At 42.2% G+C, this 19,058-nt stretch overlaps 1 protein-coding gene across 2 annotated transcripts in view; it reads right to left on the bottom strand.

The window, feature by feature from the left end:
• The window catches only part of CEP162 (centrosomal protein 162), a 256,920-nt gene that overhangs the window by 184,195 nt on the left and 53,667 nt on the right, over positions 1-19,058 (bottom strand). For both annotated transcript variants that reach the window (XR_011312415.1, XM_069726421.1), the window contains exons 9-11: positions 17,556-17,747; positions 14,684-14,747; positions 14,305-14,587 (exon numbers count right to left, since the gene is read on the bottom strand). Coding sequence is in view for 1 of the 2 variants with exons in the window: in XM_069726421.1 (XP_069582522.1) it covers positions 14,305-14,587; positions 14,684-14,747; positions 17,556-17,747 (539 nt within the window). In the remaining variant the exon portion in view is untranslated. The remainder of the gene's footprint in view (positions 1-14,304; positions 14,588-14,683; positions 14,748-17,555; positions 17,748-19,058) is intronic.

The raw sequence follows: 19,058 nt of genomic DNA, 5'->3' as shown, positions 1-19,058 counted from the left end.
AGGTGTGGTGAGCACTTTGACCCACCCAGTGCTTCACAGAAGTTTATAATGCAGAACCGTAAAAATAAAAAATCATATTTTTTCACAAAAATTATCTTTTCGCCCCCAATTTTTTATTTTTCCAAGGGTAAGAGAAGAAATTGGACCCCAAAAGTTGTTGTACAATTTGTCCTGAGTACGCTGATACCCCATATGTGGGGGTAAACCACTGTTTGGGCGGATGGGAGAGCTCGGAAAGGAAGGAGTGCCGTTTGCCTTTTCAATGCAAAATTGACAGGAATTGAGATGAGACGCCATGTTGCGTTTGCAGAGCCCCTAATGTACCTAAATAGTAGAAACCCCTCACAAGTGACACCATTTTGGAAAGTAGACCCCCTAAGGAACTTATCTAGATGTGTGGTGAGCGCTTTGACCCACCAAGGGCTTCACAGAAGTTTATAATGGAGAGCCGTAAAAATAAAACAAAAATTTTTTCCCACAAAAATTATTTTTTAGCCCCCAGTTTTGTATTTTCCCGAGGGTAAGAGGAGAAATTCGACCCCAAAAGTTGTTGTCCAATTTGTCCTGAGTGCGCTGATACCCCATCTGTGCGGGGAAACCACTGTTTGGGCGCATGGGAGGGCTCGGAAGGAGCTCCATTTGGAATGCAGACTTAGATGGAATGGTCTGCAGGCGTCACATTGCGTTTGCAGAACCCCTAATGTACCTAAACAGTAGAAACCCCCCACAAGTGACCCCATATTGGAAACTAGACCCCCCAGGGAACTTATCTAGATGTGTTGTGAGAACTTTGAACCCCCAAGTGTTTCACTACAGTTTATAACGCAGAGCCGTAAAAATAAAAAATCTTTTTTTTCCCACAAAAATTATTTTTTAGCCCCCAGTTTTGTATTTTCCCAAGGGTAACAGGAGAAATTGGACCCCAACAGTTGTTGTCCTATTTGTCCTGAGTACGCTGATACCCCATATGTTGGGGTAAACCCCTGTTTGGGCACACGGGCGAGCTCGGAAGGGAAGAAGCACTGTTTTACTTTTTCAACGCAGAATTGGCTGGAATTGAGATCGGACGCCATGTCGCTTTTGGAGAGCCCCTGATGTGCCTAAACAGTGGAAATCCCCCAATTATAACTGAAACTCTAATCCAAACACTCCCCTAACCCTAATTCCAACGGTAACCCTAACCACACCTCTAACCCTGACACACCCCTAACCCCAATCCCAACCCTATTCCCAACTGTAAATGTAATCTAAACCCTAACTGTAACTTTAGCCCCAACCCAAACTGTAGCCCTAGCCCTAACCCTAGCCCTAACCCTAATAGGAAAAAAGAAATAAATACATTTTTTTAATTTTTCCCTAACTAAGGGGGTGATGAAGGGGGGTTTGATTTACTTTTATAGTGGTTTTTTTAGCGGATTTTTATGATTGGCAGCCGTCACACACTGAAAGACGCTTTTTATTGCAAAAAATATTTTTTGCGTTACCACATTTTGAGAGCTATAATTTTTCCATATTTTGTTCCACAGAGTCATGTGAGGTCTTGTTTTTTGCGGGACGAGTTGACGTTTTTATTGGTAACATTTTCGGGCACGTGATATTTTTTGATCGCTTTTTATTCCGGTTTTTGTGAGACAGAATGACCAAAAACCAGCTATTCATGAATTTCTTTTGGGGGAGGCGTTTATACCATTCCGCGTTTGGTAAAATTGATAAAGCAGTTTTATTCTTCGGGTCAGTACGATTACAGTGACACCTCATTTATATCATTTTTTTATGTTTTGGCGCTTTTATACGATAAAAACTATTTTATAGAAAAAATAATTATTTTGGCATCGCTTTATTCTCAGGACTATAACTTTTTTTATTTTTTGCTGATGATGCTGTATGGCAGCTCGTTTCTTGCGGGACAAGATGACGCTTTCAGCGGTACCATGGGTATTTATATCTGTCCTTTTGATCGCGTGTTATTCCACTTTTTGTTCGGCGGTATGATAATAAAGCGTCGTTTTTTGCCTCTTTTTTTTTTTTCTTACGGTGTTTACTGAAGGGGTTAACTAGTGGGCCAGTTTTATAGGTTGGGTCGTTACGAACGCGGCGATACTAAATATGTGTACTTTTATTGTTTTTTTTTTATTTATTTAGATAAAGAAATGTATTTATGGGAATAATATTTTTTTTTTTTTTCATTATTTAGGAATATTTTTTTTTTTTTTTTTTTTTTTTTACACATTTGGAAAATTTTTTTTTAACTTTTTTACTTTGTCCCAGGGGGGGACATCACAGATCGATGATCTGACAGTTTGCACAGCACTCTGTCAGACTACCGATCTGAGAGCAGTGCAGGCTGCTTCACAGTGCCTGCTCTGAGCAGGCTCTGTGAAGCCACCTCCCTCCCTGCAGGACCCGGATCCGCGGCCATCTTGGATCCGGGTCTGGAGCAGGCAGGGAGGGAGGTAAGACCCTCGCAGCAACGCGATCACATCGCGTTGCTGCGGGGGGCTCAGGGAAGCCCGCAGGGAGCCCCCTCCCTGCTCGATGCTTCCCTGCACATCGCGATCATCTTTGATCGCGGTGTGCCAGGGGTTAATGTGCCGGGGGCGGTCCGTGACCGCTCCTGGCACATAGTGCCGGATGTCAGCTGCAATAAACAGCTGACACCCGGCCGCGATCGGCGGCGCTCCCCCCGTGAGCGCCGCCAATCGCGCTGGACGTACTATCCCGTCCGTGGTCATGGGGGCCCACCCCACCTCGACGGGATAGTACGTCCGATGTCAGAAAGGGGTTAAAATGGTATCACTTTTGAGGATTTTACTACATATAGGTCCGCCAATGTCACTTCAAAACTGAATAGGTCCCTAAAAAGTAAGTTTTGTAAATTTCCTTGAAAAAAAAATGAAAAACTGCTGCTACAGTTTTAACCCCTTTACCCCCAAGGGTGGTTTGAATGTTAATGACCGGGCCAATTTTTACAATTCTGACCACTGTCCCTTTATGAGGTTATAACTCTGGAACGCTTCCTGGTGATTCTGACACTGTTTTCTTGTGACATATTGTACTTCATGCTAGTGATAACATTTCGTTGATATTACCTGCGTTTATTTGTGAAAAAAATGGAAATTTGGCGAAAATTTAGAAAATTACGCAATTTTCCAACTTTGAATTTTTATGCAATTAAATCACAGAGATATGTCACACAAAATACTTAATAAGTAACATTTCCCACATGTCTACTTTACATCAGCGCAAATTTGGAACCAAAATTATTTTTGTTAGGGAGTTATAAGGGTTAAAAGTTGACCAGCAATTTCTCATTTTTACAACTCCTTTTCTTTTTTTTTTTTAGGGACCACATCTCATTTGAAGTCATTTTTAGGGATCTATATATGATAGAAAATACCCAAGTGTGACACCATTCTAAAAACTGCACCCCTCAAGGTGCTCAAAACCACAATCAAGAAGTTTATTAACCCTTCAGGTGTTTCACAGGAATTTTTGGAATGTTTAAATAAAAATGAACATTTAACTTTTTTTCACAAAAAATTTAATTCAGATCCAATTTGTTTTATTTTACCAAGGGTAACAGGAGAAAATGGACGCCAAAAGTTGTTGTACAATTTGTCCTGAGTACGCCGATACCCCATATGTGGGGGTAAACCACTGTTTGGGCGCATGACAGAGCTCGGAAGCGAAGGAGTGCCATTTGACTTTTCAATGCAAAATTGACTGGAATTGAGATGGGATGCCATGTTGCGTTTGGAGAGTCCCTGATGTGCCTAAACATTGAAACCCCCCACAAGTGACACCATTTTGGAAAGTAGACCCCGTAAGGAACTTATCTAGATGTGTGGTGAGCACTTTGACCCATTAAGTGATTCCCAGAAGTTTATAATGCAGAGCCGTAAAAATAAAAAAATCATATTTTTTCACAAAAATGATCTTTTCGCCCCCAATTTTTTTAATTGCCCCAAGGGTAAGAGAAGAAATTGGACAACAACATATGTGGGGGGGGGGGGGGGGGAGAACCACCGTTTGGGCGCATTGGAGGGCTCGGAAGGGAACGAGCGCCATTTGGAATGCAGACTTAGATGGAATGGTCTGCAGGCGTCACATTGCGTTTGCAGAGCCCCTAATGTACGTAAATAGTAGAAAGCCCCCACAAGTGACACCATTTTGGACAGTAGACCCCCTAAGGAACTCGTCTAGATGTGTTGTGAGAGCTTTGAACCCCCAAGTGTTTCACTACAGTTTATAATGCAGAGCCGTGCAAATAACAAATATTTTTTTTTCCACAAAAAATTATTTTTTAGCCCCCAGTTTTGTATTTTTCCAAGGGTAACAGTTGAAATTGGACCCTAAAAGTTTTTGTCCAATTTGTCCTGAGTACGCTGATACCCCATATGTTGGGGGGAACCACCGTTTGGGCGCATGGGAGAGCTCGGAAGGGAAGGAGGACTGTTTTACTTTTTCAACGCAGAATTGGCTGGAATTGAGAAAGGGACGCCATGTCGCGTTTGGAGAGCCCCTGAGGTGCCTAAACAGTGGAAACCCCCCAATTATAACTGAAACCCTAATCCAAACACACCCCTAACCCTAATCCCAACGGTAACCCTAACCACACCTCTAACCCTGACACACCCCTAACCCTAATCCCAACCCTATTACCAACCGTAAATGTAGCCCCAACCCTAACCCTAGCCCCAACCCTAACCCTAACTTTAGCCCCATCCCTAACTGTAGCCTTAACCCTAGCCCCAACACTAACCCTAATGGGAAAATGGAAATAAATACATTTTTTTAATTTTTCCCTAACTAAGGGGGTGATGAAGGGGGGGTTGATATACTTTTATAGCGGGTTTTTTTAGCGGATTTTTATGATTGGCAGCCGTCACACACTGAAAGACGCTTTTTATTGCAAAAAATATTTTTTGCATTACCACATTTTGAGAGCTATAATTTTTCCATATTTTGGTCCACAAAGTTAAGTCAGGTCTTGTTTTTTGCAGGACAAGTTGACGTTTTTATTGGTAACATTTTCGGGCACGTGACATTTTTTGATCGCCTTTTATTCCGATTTTTGTGAGGCAGAATGACCAAAAACCAGCTATTAATTAATTTCTTTTGGGGGAGGCGTTTATACCGTTCCGCATTTGGTAAAATTGATAAAGCAATTTTATTCTTCGGGTCAGTACGATTACAGCGATACCTCATTTATATCATTTTTTTATGTTTTGGCGCTTTTATACGATAAAAACTATTTTAGAGAAAAAATTATTATTTTTGCATCGCTTTATTCTGAGGACTATAACTTTTATTTTTTTCGCTGATGATGCTGTATGGCGGCTCGTTTTTTGCGGGACAAGATAATGTTTTCAGCGGTACCATGGTTATTTATATCCGTCTTTTTGATCGCGTGTTATTCCACTTTTTGTTTGGCTTTATGAGAATAAAGTGTTGTTTTTTGCCTTTTTTTTTACGGTGTTCATTGAAGGGGTTAACTAGTGATATAGTTTTATAGGTGGGGTCGTTACGGACGCGGCGATACTAAATATGTGTACTTTTATTGTTTTGTTTTTTATTTAGATAAAGAAATGTATTTATAGGAAGAATATTTTTTTTATTTTACACATGTGAATATATTTTTTTTTACACTATAACATTGCCCCAGGGGGGGGGCATCATGTTATAGTGTAAGATCGCTGATCTGACACTTTGCTGTGCACTGTGTCAGATCAGCGATCTGACGTACACTTTTCCTGACTTCCCGGCGCCTGCTCTGAGTAGGCGCAGTGAAGCCACCTCCCTGCAGGACCCGGATGCCGCAGCCATTTTGGATCCGGGCCTGCTGCAGCGAGGAAGGAGGTAGGAGACCCTCGGAGCAACGTGATCAAATCGCGTTGCACCGGGGGTCTCAGGGAAGCCCGCAGGGAGACCCCTCCCTGCGAGATGCTTCCCTATGCCGCCGGCACACTGCGATCATGTTTGATCGCAGTGTGACGGGGGTTAATGTGCTGGGGGCGGTCCTTCCATTTCAATATGATCGCTTGCACAGTGCTCCTTGGGATGTTTAAAGTTTTGGAAATCATTTTGTATCCAAATCCGGCTTTAAACTTCTCCACAACAGTATCACGGGCCTGCCTGTTGTGTTCCTTGGTCTTCATGATGCTCTCTGTGCTTCAAACAGAACCCTGAGACTATCACAGAGCAGGTGCTTTATACGGAGACTTGATTACACACAGGTGGATTATATTTATCATTTAAAAGTGTCGTTTAAAGATTGCAACAAGCCACCTGGGAGACACACCAAACATGTGGAAGAAGGTGCTCTGGTCAGATGAAACCAAAATCGAACTTTTTGGCAACAATGCCAAACAATATGTTTGGTGTTAAGGCAACACAGCTCATCACCCTGAACACACCATCCCCACTGTCGAACATGGTGGTGGCAGCATCATGGTTTGGGCATGCTTTTCTTCAATAGGGGACAGGGAAGATGGTTAAAATTGATGGGAAGATGAATGGAGCGCCAATTACAGAGAAGAAAACCTGTTGGAGTCTGCAAAAGACCTGAGACTGGGATGGAGATTTGCCTTCCAACAAGACAATGATCCCAAACATAGCAAAATCTACAATGGAATGGTTCACAAATAAACGTATCCAGGTGTTAGAATGGCCAAGTCAAAGTCCAGACCTCAATCCAATCAAGAATCTGTGGAAAGAGCTGAAAACTGCTGTTCACAAACGATCTCCATCAACCCTCACTGAGCTCGAGCTGTTTGCCAATGAAGAATGGGCAAGAATATGAGTCTCTCGATGTACAAAACTGATAGAGACATACCCCAAGAGACTTGCAGCTGTAATCGCAGCAAAAGGTGGCGCAACAAAGTATTAAGTTAAAGGGGTCGAATAATATAGTACCCCACTTTCCAGTTTTTGAATTTCCACAAAAATTTAAAATAATAAATTTCATTCAACCTCACAATTGTGTTCCACTTGTTGTTGATTCTTCACCAAATATTTACAGTTGGTATCTTTATGTGTGAAGCATGATATGTGGGAAAAGATTGAAAAGTTCCAGGGAGCCGAATACTTTTGCAAGGCACTGTAATATCAGCTGGTTCAACTGCTGGCCTATAAAAAGGTGTCTCATTACCAAGGTGCCACATAAGAAACATCTCATGATGGGTAAGACCAGTAAGCTGTCTCAAGACCTTTACAGCCTTATTGTTGCAAAATATACTGATGGCATTGGTTACAGAAGAACAGTGAGTACTGTAGGGGCTGTAATGCAGAAGTGGAAAGAAAATTATTTCACTAGAAATCAGCCACGACCAGGAGCTCCCTGCAAAATTTCATATAGAGGAGTGAAAAGAATTATGAGAAGAGTTGTCCAAGAGCCAAAGACCACTTGTGGAGAGCTACAGAAAGACCTAGAATCAGCTGGTGGCTGCGGTAATTGTTTCAAAGAAAACAATAATTAATGAGCTCAACCTCCATGGCCTGTATGCACGTTCACCAAGCAAGACTCAATTGCTGAACAAATAGCATGTTCAAACGAATTTAAAGTTTGCTCAGTAACATTTAGACAAGCCTGTGAAATACTGGGAGAATATAGTTTGGTCAGGTGAGACCAAAATAGAACTCTTTGGATGCCATAATACACACCATGTTTGGGGGCCAAAGGGCACTGCATATTACCCAAAAAACACCATACTAACAGTGAAGTTTGGAAGCGGGAAATTGTGTGGGCCTGTTTTTCAGCATATGACACTGGTAAACTTTATATAATTGAAGGAAGTATGAACAGACAAATGTACAGAGACTAACATCTGCTGCCATCTATTAGAATGTTTAAGATGAAACGAGGGTGGAAATTTCAGCAAGACAATAATCCTAAACAGACAGCCAAAGAAACTCTGAGGGTATGTGCACACGTCAGGATTTCTTGCAGAAATTTTCCCGACAAAAACCAGATATTTCTGCCAGAAATCCGCATGCGTTTTTTCATGCGTTTTTTGATGCGTTTTTCCCAAATGCATAGAATAGCGGGAAAAACGCAGAAAATCCACAAAATGAATGAACACGCTGCTTTTTATTTTTAACCGCGATTAGTTTTTTTCGCGGAAAAAAATGCATCATGTGCACAAAACATGCAGAATGCAATCTAAATGATAGGATGCATAATGTATGCGTTTTTAATGAGTTTTTATAGCGTTTGTACCGCGAAAAAACGCGAAAAAACCTGAACGTGTGCACATAGCCTGAATTTGTTACAGAGAAAGAAAATAAAGCTGCTAGAATGGCCCAGCCATCACTGGACCTAAATCTAATAGTAAATTTATGGAAGGAACTAATATTAGCTCAGAGTTCTTAGAAGGAGCCCACAGAGCCTTTAGGATTTGAAGATTGTTTGTGTGGAATAGGCTAAAATCACACCTGAGCAACAAAGGCTAGAAATATATTTGCTTAGAAAATCGTTGACTTGTACAAAATTTATTTCACCCGCTGTAAACACTATAAACATGTTCCTTACAATGGAGGATCAGAAGGTCAGCAAAGTAGTAGGGGTCTTTATGACAACATTTGGGCTCACTAAACATATATACAAGGAGATTAACTCAAAAGAGACCCCTGAATATCCTGTATTAACTCTCACTAGGACAAAGCAAGCTGAACAAGGAGTTCCTTAGTATATGGCTTTGAACAAACCAGAATGCCCACCACATCAGAGGAAAGAGGTAAGAGGCAGACATACCAGACATCTGGATGTATACCCCCATATCCCTTTACTCAGTCACTTGACTTCCCATAAGGATGATGGCATACAGTATCAAGAGCTATATCTTCATGGTGTGAATATATTGGGTCACTAGTTTGTTTAAGTGATGTCAGAGTGAATTTAGGAAGCAATATGGCGTTCGTGACGCCCCCTCAAAGAATGTTATTTAGAGGGTGGAATGAAAACAAGGGAATCATTGATCCCTTCTCATGGCGGAGGCTGTCCGAAAAAGGTCATAGGATGCAACTGAAGACATGCATCATCACCGGGGGCAGTCGCCTACTAAACGACCGAGATTCCTAGCACAGGAGACTGGATGATCTTATTTAACATGCATATCGTGTCATCGTCATTCAAGAACTCAAAGTAAGTAATAGAAGAAAGACAGATTCGGTTATTGGTTCCAGTCGTTTGTGATATTGGACATCACATGGTTCGCTGATGAAGTGTGGGGTTCCATTTGTCGAGTTATAACAACGATAACTGGAAAAACACTAGTCCATGGGCCACAGAAAATACCTCTGCAACTCAAGAAAAAAACCCTCTTTATCAAAAAGTTGGTTTACGGTGTGTGATGTCTTGGATGCGCATCACAAGCCCCATTTTCTTTGACAACGGGAACACCGATGTATACCTGGATATTTTTGAACAGTTCAGCTGGATTATCATGCGTATCTGTCAACAGGGATTTGCTTTATAATCTGAGAGCAGCATGAGGAAGGGTCAGAGAGCCTGATTTCAGGGATGTGTCACTTGCTCAGCAGCTTGCTGTAGTTTTGATCCAATCAGTAGATTACAGCCTGGCTAGGTGTCATACACAAACCCATCAGGTTAATTTGTGCAACCCCACCCTGACCACTGATTGCATTATCAACAAGCTGCTGCAGTGTAGGAATCTGCTAATCAGTGATTAAACACAGCTCAGACTTATGACCACTGTTATATCTACTGCAAAGAAAACAGGGTCCTAGAAGTCCAATGGTACCTCACTGGAATAAAGCTCTTTGACACCACATCATGCTGCACTCAGATCTCATTAAAAAAAAACCTGTTGCAGATTCCCTTTAACAGAAGATTACTTCCAGCAAGATGGAGGAACTTGTCACACATCAGCAAGGAGCATGGCAGAAATTGAGTCCTTTATTACCAACAGCTTTGGCCACCAAGTCATCAGATCTGGGACCATGAAACCTCTTTCTTTGGGGTATGCTCAAAGGAAAAGACTATTGGAATAAACATTGCACTGTAGAAGAATTTAAGGAAAACATCCACTGTAAGATTGCTGCCATTTCCCCTCAAAATGCTTGAAAATACGTTCATTAACATTGAGCGCCTTGTTAAAATGGAGATCACTCCAAGCATCGCATGTAATGACGTCAATTACACATTTGTCAAGACATGAAGCTTATTACCTTGGTTCAGATTGCTTCATCCTAGTAGGAGTTAAAACAGAATATCTGGTGGCTTTTTTTTGTGTCAATCCACCTGTGCAATAATCAACATTCCCCCAGTGAGAAGGTGTCAGTAACGGAAAGGTCACCCAGGGCTCTAAGGAGACATGAGCAATCTGCATCCATGTTCATAATATACAAGTTATACCATGACCAGTACAATCAGAATACTTATCAGTAATACACAGGTAAAGCCTTGAAATATCTCAGAGCCATCGGTATCAATGCTGCATAAGATAAGCCTTATCACTATGCTAGAATCATATAGGTCCTCACACACCCTATTGTACCCTGATCTTAGGTCTTACCTTGCCGCTACTACACCCCTCTCAGTTCGGATGCTAAGGTTATTTAAAGGGACTCTGTCACCTGAATTTGGCGGGACTGGTTTTGGGTCGTATGGGCGGAGTTTTCAGGTGTTTGATTCACCCTTTCCTTACCCGCTGGCTGCATGCTGGCTGCAATATTGGATTGAAGTTCATTCTCTGTCCTCCATAGTACACGCCTGCACAAGGCAAGATTGCTTTTGCGCAGGCGTGTACTATGGAGGACAGAGAATGAACTTCAATCCAATATTGCAGCCAGCATGCAGCCAGCGGGTAAGGAAAGGGTGAATCAAACACCCGAAAACTCCGCCCATATGACCCAAAACCAGTCCCGCCAAATTCAGGTGACAGAGTCCCTTTAAAGACCAATACAAATGTTAAATCCAACTACATTAAACCATGGTATACACATATTTAGATTAGTTTCCCTCAACTGGTAAAAGATTGTTCAGGAGAATTAATGGGATCCTTAGACAACCCAGGAACCACCCCAATCAGAGGATTCCTGCAGGCTCCCAGAGTCCAGCAGATCCAGTGGGGTCCACAAAAGATCCAGAAAGCGCCCTGATCAGCTGCTTCCAGCATACTCACACATGGTCTCTGCAGTGAGCAGCATGGATCCATCTGAGCAGCACATGTCTGAAAAACTTTCTAAAGCGCCATCTATTAACTACTATGCTTTAATAGATGGGAACCTATTTGATGTATGCGATTTGCCCACTTGTGGACACGTGCCGAGTAGGCTCACTTGGCTTCTTCAAGTAGAAGAGCATTGAGAGAAGCGGGATGAGTCTATTCAACGCGAGACAAAGTATGCAAATTGCATATATGCAGTCACATGACCACCCACCTAACCAGGCAATACAGGGGCATCACAATGACACAATTCGACTTTTCATTTGAACCTGGACAATATCTGTAATCCAAATGCAGATTTCACATATATATATATACATACTCGAGTATAAGTCGAGATTTTTAGCCCAAATTTTTGGGCTGAAAGTGCCCCTCTCGGCTTATACTCGAGTCACGGTAGCGGTGGGGTCGGTGGGTGAGGGGGAGAGGGCGCTGAGGCATACTTACCTAGTCCCAGCGATCCTAGCGCTCCCCCTGCCGTCCCACGGTCTTCTCTGCTGCAGCTTCTTCCCCTCTTCAGCGGTCACGTGGGACCGCTCATTAGAGAAATGAATAGGCGGCTCCACCTCCCATAGGGGTGGAGCCGCCTATTCATTTCTCTAATCAGCGGTGCCGGTGACCGCTGATAGAGGAAGAGGCCGCAGCACAGAAGACCGTGGGACAGGCGGGGAGCGCCAGGATCGCTGGGACTAGGTAAGTATGTCATAGTCACCTGTCCACGTTCCAGCCGCCGGGCACCGCTCAATCTTCCCGGCGTCTATCTGCGCTGACTGTGCAGGTCAGATGGCGCGATGACGCATATAGTGTGCGCGGCGCCCTCTGCCTGATCAGTCAGAGCGGAGAGACGCCGGGAGCTGCAATCAAGAGAGGTGAGTATGGCTTTTTTTTTTTTTTTTTTAATTGCAGCAGCGGCGGCACAGATTTATGTGGAGCATCTATGGGGAAATATGAATGGTGCAGAGCACTGTATGGGGCACAGCTATGGGACAAAAATGAACGGTGCAGAGCATATATGAGGCACAGATATGGGGCAATATGAACGGTGCAGAGCACTATATGGGGCACAGATATGGGGCAATATGAACGGTGCAGAGCACTATATGGCACAGCTATGGGGAAATAATAAACGGTGCAGAGCACTATATGGCACAGCTATGGGGAAATACCGGATTACTCACCGGTAATGCTCTTTTATAGAGCCCACGACAGCACCCACTAGAGAGAGGGGATCCGCCCCTAGGAACAGGAAACCTACAGAGAGATAAAAGGGGCGGCCCCCCCTCGCTCCTCAGTTGTTTTACAGAGAATAGGAGGAACCGCCGCCAGGTTTTAGTTAACAGGTTCAGGTATATCCATATATATATATATATATACATATTTACAACCTTATGCTACTTTCTTCTAATATTTACACCTCACCAAAGAAGCACCACGTGCGACTATATACAGAAAAGGGAGGGATGTGAAAGGGTGCTGTCGTGGGCTCCATAAAAGAGCATTACCGGTGAGTAATCCGGTATTTTCTATTCGCCACGACAGCACCCACTAGAGAGAATTTCAGAGACTATAGACTGGGTGGGTTTACTGAGTCAAGGACCGATACCCCAAAAGTCAGATCAGAAGCAGAAGATAGATCTAATCTATAATGTTTATAGAAGGTATTAGGTGAAGACCAAGTTGCAGCCTTACATATAAGGTCTATTGGCACATTCGCCCTTTCTGCCCAGGAAGTCGACAAGGCTCTTGTAGAGTGTGCTCCTATATGCATTGGAGGATCTCTACCTCCAGCTTTATACGCCAAGATTATGGCCTCTCTGATCCAGCGAGATAATGTGTTCTTTGTCACTCTGGTACCTTTGGTTTTACCCTGGAAAGACACAAAGAGAGCCCTACTCTTCCTCCAGTCCCTGGTTCTCTCTAAATAGGCTAACACAATCCTTTTTACATCTAGAGTATGAAGTTTTACTTCTTCTGGAGTTGAGTGGTTCTCATAAAAGGTAGGTAACAAGATCTCCTGGGCTCTATGAAAAGTAGTGGCTACTTTAGGAAGATAACAAGGGTCTGTTTTCAAAATTATCCTATCTGATGTTACCGATAAAAAGGGAGGATCTATAGATAATGCATGGAGATCGCTCACTCTTCTAGCAGAAACTAATGCCACTAACAATACCGTTTTCAAAGAAATATTTTTTAGTGAGGCTGTATGGAGAGGCTCAAACGGTGGCTGTGTCAATGCTTCCAGGACTATGGATAAATCCCACTGAGGAACCTGCGGTATGCTAATTGGTCTTGAACGCTCACAGGCAGATATAAATCGGGATATCCACCTATTACCCGCAACATCATAATTAAAAAGAGCTCCTAAAGCTGAAACCTGGACCTTCAGAGTGCTTACGGAGAGTCCTAATTCCAAACCTCTTTGTAGAAATTCCAACACTGGAAATATAGGAACTTCAGATGAAAGTTGTGCAGTATGGAATTGAAGAAATTTTCTCCAAATTCTAACATAAATTCTAGTAGTTGAAGGTTTTCTACTCTTCATAAGAGTGTTAATTAACCCACTAGAAAACCCCCTTATACTTAGTAACTGCCTCTCAAACTCCAGGCAGTCAGGTTCATGCCCTTTGCCTGAGGATGGAGGAATGGTCTCTGAGAGAGCAAGTCCTTGGACTCTTAGCTGCAGAGATTCTCTCTGAGGGTTTCCTCCTTGGGAACAGGAAACCAACTGAGGAGCGAGGGGGGGCCGCCCCTTTTATCTCTCTGTATGTTTCCTGTTCCTAGGGGCGGATCCCCTCTCTCTAGTGGGTGCTGTCGTGGCGAATAGAAAATAATGATCTATTTTTATTTTTGAAATTCACCAGTAAATGCTGCATTTCCACCCTAGGCTTATACTCGAGTCAATAAGTTTTCCCAGTTTTTTGTGGCAAAATTAGGGGGTCGGCTTATACTCGGGTCGGCTTATACTCGAGTATATACGGTAAGTGCTTGGAACCGAGGGTGAATACGTCCTGACATGTTCTAGTAGCTGCAACCCTTTGCTTTATTCTAACATTTCTTTACAAGACTAAATATGGAAAATATGAGCAATATTTAAAGCCCGTAGCATCAATCTTACATGGCCACTTCGGTCGCTGGAATACACTGCAAACATTTCTGAATTACTTTTCTCCATAGCGATTTTAGGCTGTTCTTGCTTTTTCGGATCCTTTTGATCTGTGTTTATTATATTTTTCTTGTTAAATGTAAGAGCGGGAAAAACATCACTCGGTTTTGGTTTTTCACCATTCCAATCATGCAAGTTTTTTGAAGCTTCATCTGATGGGAATGACTCTTGTGGATCATGTCCTGGCTGCTGCGGTGTTAGTGGAAGCATCCCTTTGTCCGTGTTCATGCTTACGCTAAGGAGCATATTAAAAAGCAAATCAATCAATTGGTAAAAAAACTAATAAAAAGGGATCCAATATGTTTTTAATAGCAAAATAATCATGGCTTACCTTGATGCATTAAAGCGGTCTTTGTCTCGAATACGCTGCATTAACTCGTCCACTGTAGACATGTCTGTGGCACAAGATCAGCTGTCATTTTTAAAAAGGCACTTGAGCGCGCTCCTCCTAGTCTGTCTCTCCCCAGTGTCTTACACTACTGCCTTCAATGTCTATGGATAACGATTATGCTATATAGTTGTCTATTTCTTTGCTCTCAAGTGTGTTATTTACCTGAATACTGTCTACATTGCTATTATGACTTCTGCTATGCACAAGTTCTAGATGACATCGTGCTTCTCCATTTTTTTCCTTTCCTGAAAGAGGTTGTCCACTACTTTTTGACCTACAATATCTGATCAGCCGGGGTCAGACACCCGGCACACCCGACGATCAGCTTTTATTATTGTCAACGCTGGCTGCCAGTGCTCACTTGTGGAGCTGGCCGTCTTCTGGTAGTGGTCGCCGCAGGGAACTACATATCCGCTTCCTATTGATTTGAATAGAAGGCAGATATGTGGTACCAAGCTCCCCAAGTGAGTACATCCAGCCGACGGCTGACGCCAACACCGATAACAGCTGATCAGACATTGATGACCTGTCCAATGACAGAGAGCTACTCTATTTTTTGCTTTACCTAAATGCTGATACCATTTTATTATTATTATTATGCATTTTTATAGCGCCATTTATTCCATGGCGCTTTACATGTGAAAAGGGGGCAAATATAGACAAATACATTAAATATGAGCAAAAAACAAGGCCTACAGGTACATAAGGAGGGAGGACCCTGCCCGCGAGGGCTCAGTTTGCAGGGGATGGATGAGGATACACTAGGAGAGGGTAGGGCAGGTTGTGCGGCGGTTAAGTAGGTTGAGGATCACTGCAGGCTTGTCGGAAGAGGTACGTCGTCAGGTTCTTTTTGAAGGTTTCTATGGTAGGCGAGAGTCTTATGAGTTTGGGTAGAGAGCTCAAGAGTATGGGGGAAGAACGGGAGAAGTCTTGGATGCAGTTATGAGAAGAGATGACAGTGCAGTAGAGAAGGAGATCTTGAGAGGATCGGAGTTTGCGTGTAGGTAAGTACTGGGAGACTATGTCACAGATGTATGGAGGAGACAGGTTGTGGATGGCTTTGCATGTCGTTGTAAGGGTTTTGAACTGGAGTCTCTGGGCGATAGGAAGCCAGTGAAGGGCTTGGCATAGGGGTGAGGCTGGGGAATAGCGGGGAGATAGGTAGATTAGTCGGGCAGCAGAGTGTATGATGGATTGGAGTGGTGCCAGAGGAGAGGCCAGAGAGTAGGAGGTTGCATTAGTCAAGGCAGGAGATGATAAGGGCATGCACTAGTGTTTTAGTGGTTCCGTGGTCAAGGAATGCGCGGATCCGGGAAATATTTTTGAGTTTGAGACGGCAGGAGGAGGCAAGGGCTTGGATGTGTGGGTAGAAAGAGAGGGCAGAGTCGAAGATGGCACCGAGGCATACTATTTAGTGTGTTCTATAGTAGGTCACTCTTTGTAGTGCATATATGACATAGGTCTTGTTTGGGTTATTTATTACATAATGCTATTCATTCTGTTACATTATTCATTCAAAATGTTTTGTTGTTTTTTTTTCGATTGGATTTGGATGAAAACATGTCATTCTTTATACGGTGCATAAAACATTGATATTTCTTTTTTGAGGGGAGCTACAGTCTCTTTCTTTCAAGGTAAGTCGGTTGATTTATTGTTTTAGTATAGAACTTGTGCCATCAATATGTATATTGTTCTTTGGATTTTTGTTTGACCAACTTGATTTTATATAGTCTGATTTACCCCTTTCTATAATGACGATATTTCAGCACAGCACGGTTATCCTGTTTAGATATATTTTGGTTGTTTGTAATCCGTCTTTTTGGGGATCAAATAATATTTAATAAAGTGGAGAAATTTTGTAGGTTTATGAAGTTTGTCTTTTAAAAAAAAAAAAAACCCCGATTGATTTTTTTTTAAAAAAAGAAATCCCCCCCGCACTAAAAAAAGCTTTTCCAATTAAAAAAAATGGTTGGTCTTTGAATGAAAACTCTGTTAACATAGCTTTAGAAAAAGGTTGCTTTACTATCACACATCAGTTTTTTGCCGTCAGGCACAATCTGGCAAATTTTGAAAAAAACGGATCCGGCAAGTTGCCAACGGATCCAATTTTTTTCTCATAGACTTGTATTAGCGACGGATGGCCTCATCAGTTTTTCGCCAGATCCGTCGAAAATTTGTTTTCCGGCGGCCGGAGAAAACGGACATAGGAATGATTTTTGTGTCCGTCGAAAAAACAGACAGAGACGGATCTGTCGCCGTTCGTCATTTGCTATAATGGAACCCTATGGCGCCAGATCCGTCAAATGATGGAATCCGGCGACGGATTCCGTTAACAAATCTTGCATCTCTATCTCTCTCCTCCCCGGATCAGGCAAAAAAACGGATCAGTCACATCAGTTTTTCAGAATTTGCGACCGATCCATTTTTTTCAAAATTCGACGGACTGTGCCTGACGGCAAAAAACTGATGTGTGAAAGTAGCCTTAGCTGATCTATTGCACTGTATTTAGTGGAACAATTCCATTTTAAAAGAGTCTCCAATTAAACAACTAGATTTAAATAGCCCATGTAAAATTCATGCCGGTACTATAAATGTTACTGCTTTTGTGTCCAGGAAAGTCTGTGGCAAGTGTTCATGTTCCCTGCAGTGCCATCTCAGGAGAAATAAAGCATTGCACGCTCTCTATTGAAAGCATCAAAGCATGTGAGAGAACGTGTATGTGGCTGCTGTGAAGAAAGTCCTGTGTGAACGTTCATGCTTTGACACAAATAAAACTATTGATTTTAAATGATACATTAAAAATGATTGTCACCTGAATCACCAGTAGGCCCTCTGTTCATGCTATTTTCCTTTGACTCCATACCATGCTCATAGGGTGGAATTGTGCTGTCTGTAACTTTAAGATAATTAATCTGGTCATCTGTGCCTTTATTTGAAATGTCAAGGTTTTGGTATGCTTGATGCAGAGCTTCCATGTCACTGTTTGTGTACTGGTTGGAAATACCTTCAAAATAAAGAAAAGAAGAAAAACCAAATTAAAATCAAATTATAGAATAAAAAAAGCTTGCTGCTTTTAAATCGGCTTTTGCATTGACGTATCAAGGCAAAACAAGTGGATGAGCAGACACATTGTGATAAATAGTGGCCCCAATGCCTGGTTACATAAAAGTTATTCTTCTTGATGTTCCACTTCTGGCTTTAGATTAAAAAAAAAAATCAATTATGCAAATATGTTTGAGAGTTATTTATTTTTTTCTCTCTTTCTTTAGGAAAAAAAAATAAAAAAATCAGTGTGAAACTACTTTTATGATTCTTTTTGGTATTGCAGATTTAGCTCCAAAAATAGGTTTTGGAACCTTTCTTCCATTAGGATCCAACCCTGTTTTTAGAGCTAGCGATGAGCGAGAGAGAGAGAGAGAGAGAGAGAGAGAGAGCGAGAGAGTTGTCATGGACCTCTATACTCCATCCTGAATGTGTCCCTATCCTATCCATTGCCTCATTATTATTTTACCACTCGCTTTGACAATATGAACATGTCCTGCCAATTTGAATTGGGAGATAAAGATAAAAAGAGAGAAAGAGATAAAAAGAGAAAGAGAGAGAAAGAACTAGAGAAAGAGAAAAAGAAAGAACGAGAGAGATAGAGAGAAAGAGAGAGGGAGAAAGAGAAAGAAAAAGAGAAAGAAAGAGCGAGATAGAAAGAGAGCAAAAGAGAGAAAGAAAGAGAGAGAAAGAGAGAGAAAGCTAGAAAAAGAGAGGAGATAGAGAGAGGGAGAGTGAAAGAGAGAGATAGAAAGAGACTGTTTCATTTGGCAGCCCCCCAGCCTTTACTATGACCATTTTGCAGCATTAAAGTTCGGGTCCCCTTTGACTTCTATGGGGTTCAGGTTTAGGTTCGGATAGAGTTCTGGTACCAAAATTCGGTTGAACCCGATGAACCCAAACATCCACGGGTCTGCTCATCCCTATTTAGAGTCAACTGTATGTTTCTCGTACAAATAAAATATGAATAAGCATAGTTAGACTATGGGTAATCAAATATTCCTTTAAAATGTATGGTAACTTAACAAAAATGCCACTGTAAAATACATTAAAAGCCAATTTTGGACAACCCCTACATTTTGCAAATCTCCCAGTTTGTCTAATGCTGGGGAAAATAAAGACTTACTGGCAGCTTCCAGACCAATAGCAGTTGATCATTGGGGTTCTTGCCGTAACCACCAGCCCCCCAGCACTCAGGAAATAGTGGAGAGGGGGTTCCTCTTCCAAAAATCCTAATGTGAGATCAGCTTTTATTGCCAGATTAAGCAGCCAG

This window comes from Ranitomeya imitator, chromosome 5 (genome assembly GCF_032444005.1).
Source record: "Ranitomeya imitator isolate aRanImi1 chromosome 5, aRanImi1.pri, whole genome shotgun sequence".
NCBI lineage: Eukaryota > Metazoa > Chordata > Amphibia > Anura > Dendrobatidae > Ranitomeya > Ranitomeya imitator.
Note: the sequence above shows the minus strand (reverse complement) of the source record. Positions and strands in the feature narration are given on the sequence as shown.